We start from the raw sequence: 5,516 nt of genomic DNA, 5'->3' as shown, positions 1-5,516 counted from the left end.
GATGTGAATGCACTAACCATCACACCCACTCAGTCATTTCAGCCAGATTCACCAGTAGAAGAAGAACCATATCCAATCCTTGAAGTTGAAGATGCAGAACAACTGACACTTATCAGTGAAGTACTAGACCTCTCCCCTATGATGCTACCCAATGATATATTCACCAGACTAACAAAACATGGACCCTTCTGGCCTGCATGGGTGGATGTGATCATAAATGCAGTTTGTTATGGAGACCATCTCACTAGAGAACAATAGGACCAAGTGTGAGCACTTATGGCCAAATTCACATATGTTTTGCACTATTGGTATGAGAAGTGAAACATGTAGACTTCATTAACTTTCAGCTGCAGATCCCACCAGATGCAACATTCACCAAGAAGGTGCATCAATGGCTGCTGACTAAACCACAATGTGAATATCTATTTCCAGTGTTGGACAACATGCAAGAGGCAGGGATCACTTGGTTCATCAAGTCAGATAAAGTCAAAGTGGTTGCATCAACAGTCCTCATACAGAAGACACACTCAGGTACAAGCCTCTCAATGGAGGACATACAACAGATTGTTGAGAAACAATGTGTCACGCTGTGGGTGAGGAAAATAGACTCTGGGGTGATTCAGAAGTCTAATAAGGGTGCGAGAGTAATACTTGTCCCGAGGGGATTGCTACTGGGTATTGGGTCCTCAAATAAGTGCGAGGAAAGCAAAGACTAGACTCTGTCTAGCGACCCGAAGGGTTCTGGTCCTTACTAGGACTGGGAACACAAAGATGCAGAGGGTTCCCAACGAGCGGAACTAATGGAACTAACTCGGAACAAACAGAACAAACAGGGAACAAATGGAACTAACGGGGAACAAATGGAGGGAAAAGAAACTATGAGCCTGCAGGAGGATGATTGGGCAAAGTCGGACCAGGCTTGTGTCTAGTACTTGCTCCAAGTCGTCAGATCTGATGTCAGGCATTTCGAGCAGAACTCACGGGGCCGGGAACGTTGCAATGAGATCAGGAATAGATTTGGGAAGATATTTTAGACAGTGAGTGGAGTACTGGGAAGTACTCTATAAGTGGAAGTGGAGTCAAGCCTATCAGAAGGTAAAAAACTAAGATCCCATCTATTGCTACCTATATGGGAAGGGGTTCCGAGATGCGCTATGCTACAACCGGGTGAGGCTGTGAGATAAGGAACCGGTCCCGAGTAGTGGAAGGATCCGTATAAGTACCATAACACATATGAAATCATATAGGAACATGTTAGTAACACTGTCATATCCCATACCTCCAGATCCGGAATTCCGGATCTACTTCATTAAAGTCTGGTCCTCCGTCTTACAATTCCGCCTGGCACTCCGCCTTCATCTCTGCACTCACCCCTAACTCCCTTTAGATTAGCTATTGCTCCAGTTACCGGTTATGTCCTATTCCGCTATGCTTACTGATCCGTCCATTCTTACTTCATTTCCGACTTCACTGCTTTGATCTGTTATACTTAGTAATAGACTTTCCACATGCTTCATACATAGCCCTCACCTTTGCTGACTAATTTGCTTACATGATACCTACAGTATATAAACCCCTGTAAAACTCCGGAACTCCTCAGTTCAAATATCATCTTAGTTCTGCTTATTCCTGCAATCTCTGGACTTGAGTCTCATCTCTTGTCTACCTCCGAGTCTTAGGGGTTAAACCTTAGGACTACTTCTCCAGCTCTACCTTAGGGTAGTCTAACCTCTGTTCTGTTTCTACTCCAGACTTCCATAGTAGCCTTACTCCGTCCCCACATAGTCTTCCGGAGTTCCGCCCAACTCCCTCAACTTCTGTCCTTTGGAATTGACTGGACTTCCATCGGACTTCCCCTCTGTCCCCCAGAAATTTAAGGGCACGTACTCAGGTAAGGGGCGCAGTGCACGAGCTGAAGCCAAAGCCCTTTGAGTAACCTCTCCCTTGAGCACGACCTTAACAAACACAGGGAATGTAGCTAGTACTCACCAGCGAGGATGGAAGAACAAGGACAGGACGGGGGAGGACATTCTGAAGGCTAAAAGGATATGATGCGTGTGGTACGCGATTGTTCTGCTGGGTTCCGCTTGGTTCCGTGTAGCGGATGGTTCGGGGAAGATGCGGATGGGTAGTGGGATGGTAGCAGAATGCACAGGAAGATGGTAGTAAGGCATGGGAATTATACGGGATACAGGCCTACAGTGGGGACATTCCCCACAACGCTTGGTGAGCCATTGGACCCAGACATTGACCTAGACTCAACACCAATGGCAGCACTAGAACCTGTCAACCCATCAAAAGTCAAGTGGCATATTTGTCAGAATTTCAACAATGTCAACAAAGTATTGGAGGTCACACCAGAACCTAAAGGGGACATCACAGCAAAGCAATAGCACTTAGCAGGACATGAGTACATATGCATACTTGACTTCACAGCTGGATTCTACACAATTCCCATGGAAGAGGAGAGTCAGCCCTACCCATGCTTCTACACAGAAGGCCAAGGATACAACATGTATTGCTGCATGCCAATGGGCATCCAAGGTGTGCCATCATGCTTCAGTGACCTCACAGTGCAGGCGCTATATGACATCCTTATCAAACTACTGATGGAACTATATGTCAATGATGGCACAATAGTGGGAAACAATTTCATCGAGTTGTTAAACTGCTTACACATGTTCTTCATCAGGTGTCAAGAGCAGAACCTATCAATATCACCAATGAAGACACAGCTATTCATGAGTGATGTTGTCTTTGGAGGAGCATGAGTGGGACATGAGGGCATACATCCAGATCTAGTGAAGATGGCTGTAGTTGCTGAGTGGCCCATCCCTCAAAACCTCTTAGAACTGATGCGCTTTTTAGGCCTTACAGGTTATATCAGATCTCTCATCAAGGACTATGCTCACATTGCAACCCCACTTACCAACATGCTGCACAACCTAGACAGGCCACCACCCAATGCAAAAGGAGGAAAGCATAAGTATAGACAATTCCTACAAGATTGCAACTTTGCAACCTTCTGGGAACATTGTCACACACAGGCCTTTCTAAAGCTTAAACAGATTCTTGTAGCTGAACCAGTGCTCTGAGCACCCAAGTTTGATGGATCACCATTCATTGTCATTAGTGATGGGTGCAAAGATGGGTTTGGGGCCATCATCTCACAACAGTTCTCTATGCAACACCCATCAGATGAAACAACAACCAAGGTGCACCCAATTGCATTTGCATCCAAATGAACCTCACCAGCAGAGGAACATTACAAACCATACTCATTGGAGTTTGCCGCTCTAAAATACACATTTGACCAGTTCAGTGTGACCATCTTGGGTTTTCCAGTTGAGATTGAAACAGATTGCATTGCACTGTGAGATACCCTGCTGAATGACAAATCATCAGTAGTGCATGGTTGTTGGCAAGACAGCATCATCACATACCAAATCACAGATGTTCAACACCATTCAGGGGCAAGCAACACAGCCACAGATGCACTTAGTTATTGAATGTCAGGGTACCCACATGTTGATGGAGACAGCAGTGCATGGTCTGTGAGCGAGGACTGGGAGACTGTACACAGCCTGGTGAATGACTTGTTCCTCATTCAATCAACTAACCCTACCTATGAACCACTAGCAGCAGAATTATGCAGCCTCTTTAAGGAAGAACCACTCTTCCTTGAAGTCATTGAGGTGCTGTTCAACCTTAATGGCAACAAAGACCAATCCATTGTGAAGGTGCTGCTCAATTGTCCACAATGCAAGAACTTCAGCTCAACACAGTTACACACCCTGATGTACCCAATCACACGACACCATCTGTTTGAGTTACTAGTTGCAGACTACCTGTCGCTTCCCAAGGGCAAAGGCAGATATCATAATGTTCTACTCATCCTCAATACATACTCCCAATAAGCATGGGGTTTTAAACTGAAAGTTCATGGCACCACAAAAACCACAACAACAGGGCTAGATGTGGTTGCTCACACCTTCCATGCACCAGAAATGTTCATGATGGACAGTGGATCACACTTCAATAACAGAGACGTACAGGTATGGTGCTTGGCACACAATACAACACATCATGTTGTAGCAGCTTATTCCCTGTGGATCAATGGACTGGTTGAAAACACCAATGGGAAGTTACTGGGCCACTTGAAGCAGTTTTGTAGCCCAGGGTTAGGAGAAGATGAATATGAAGGTGTAAAGGTGGAAGATCTCACTAGAGCATGGCTGGATCATTTTGACACCACAATCTGTCAACTGGATGAATGACTTGTGCCAGCATTCAAGTTCTCACCGAAAGAACTTCTCCTTGGACTGGTGGTTAATACCATTCCCACTGTGATTTCAGATGTGAGCACAGCTCCAATCACATCAGACATCAATGTCCATATGACATATGTAGACCAGCAACAGCTGAATGATGTGGACCACACTGCAGTGCACACAACAAGGTGGAAAGCTACTTTTGACAAGAAAGTATGGCATTCACATGTAGGCGAGGTTGTATTTGAACAAGGACAATTAGTCCAGGTTTATGCAAGCACTATGGATATGACAATGGTAAGTTCAAGGAAACTTGCACCAAGATGATGTCACATGTTCCTGAAACAAACCATTTTTCCTATCTCAATGTGGTGTCTAAGTCTACATGCCTGAGTCATGTGACCCCTTCACCTCTTTACACCTGTCACATATATCACCCTTCATTCTGTCAACCAGTCACAGAATCGCCAGCACCCTATGCCCACATCTCTCCCTTCACATCGCCAATTACATCTCCGATCAAGTCATCGATTGATCTCACCCTCATTGGATCTTGGATCTCCATCTAAGATAGATCTTCTATTTAAATTCTGTCTCTCTTCTTCCATTCTTCAATTCAGATCTTCCACCGCTGTCTATATGTTCCTTCTTCTATCACAAGACCCTCTACCCTAAAACCCTTATACCTGATACTTCTCTTGCCTTCCTATTTAGTTAGTTACCTTTCTCATCTTGGTCTGTGCACTGTTCTCAGTGGTATATAAACCCCAGCTAGGTAGTCAGTAGTTCCTTAGTCTAAACCTCTTGTACCTTCTGTAGGAATCTACTTGATGTCCATCACTCACCTTCGTGTTTGACTCTTAAACCCTATCCTTTATTTGTTGTTGTTTGAGTCCTAGTCTAATCGCTTGAGACATTATTGTCAAAGAGTCATCACAGATGGTCTGCGCCCAGGCGAGTCATCTCTGAAGTCAGCGACTCTCACTTCTCTAGAAGGATTCCCCCTCAATGGATTATTCCATGCACGACGTCTCCACTGTTTTATCCCACAGGATGGTATGGCATTAGCTACACTTCAAACAGCATTGCAAGATGGAGATACCAACAAAGAGACCAATCCAAATAAAAGGTGGTCCACCATTCAAGAGGAACTAAAGGATGCATTGGATTCAGAGGATGAAGACAAAGAAGAAGACAAAGAAGACATGGGGGACAGCTAGACTTATGAGTACACCCTGAAGGAAC

General features: G+C 44.9%; 1 protein-coding gene across 1 annotated transcript; it reads left to right on the top strand.

Moving 5' to 3' along the window:
• Positions 1-347: 347 nt before the first annotated feature.
• EDB91DRAFT_1002004 (uncharacterized protein) lies at positions 348-527 on the top strand (the record flags this gene model as incomplete). Its single annotated transcript, XM_041312247.1, has 1 exon — positions 348-527. A coding segment is annotated over one exon (180 nt), but the record flags the coding sequence as incomplete, so codon positions are not given.
• Between the last annotated feature and the right edge of the window lie 4,989 nt (positions 528-5,516).

The sequence above is a fragment of the Suillus paluster genome, assembly GCF_016628075.1.
Source record: "Suillus paluster strain FC165 chromosome Unknown EDB91scaffold_267, whole genome shotgun sequence".
NCBI classification, from domain to species: Eukaryota; Fungi; Basidiomycota; class Agaricomycetes; order Boletales; family Suillaceae; genus Suillus; species Suillus paluster.
This window is presented reverse-complemented; position numbering and strand designations above follow the sequence as displayed.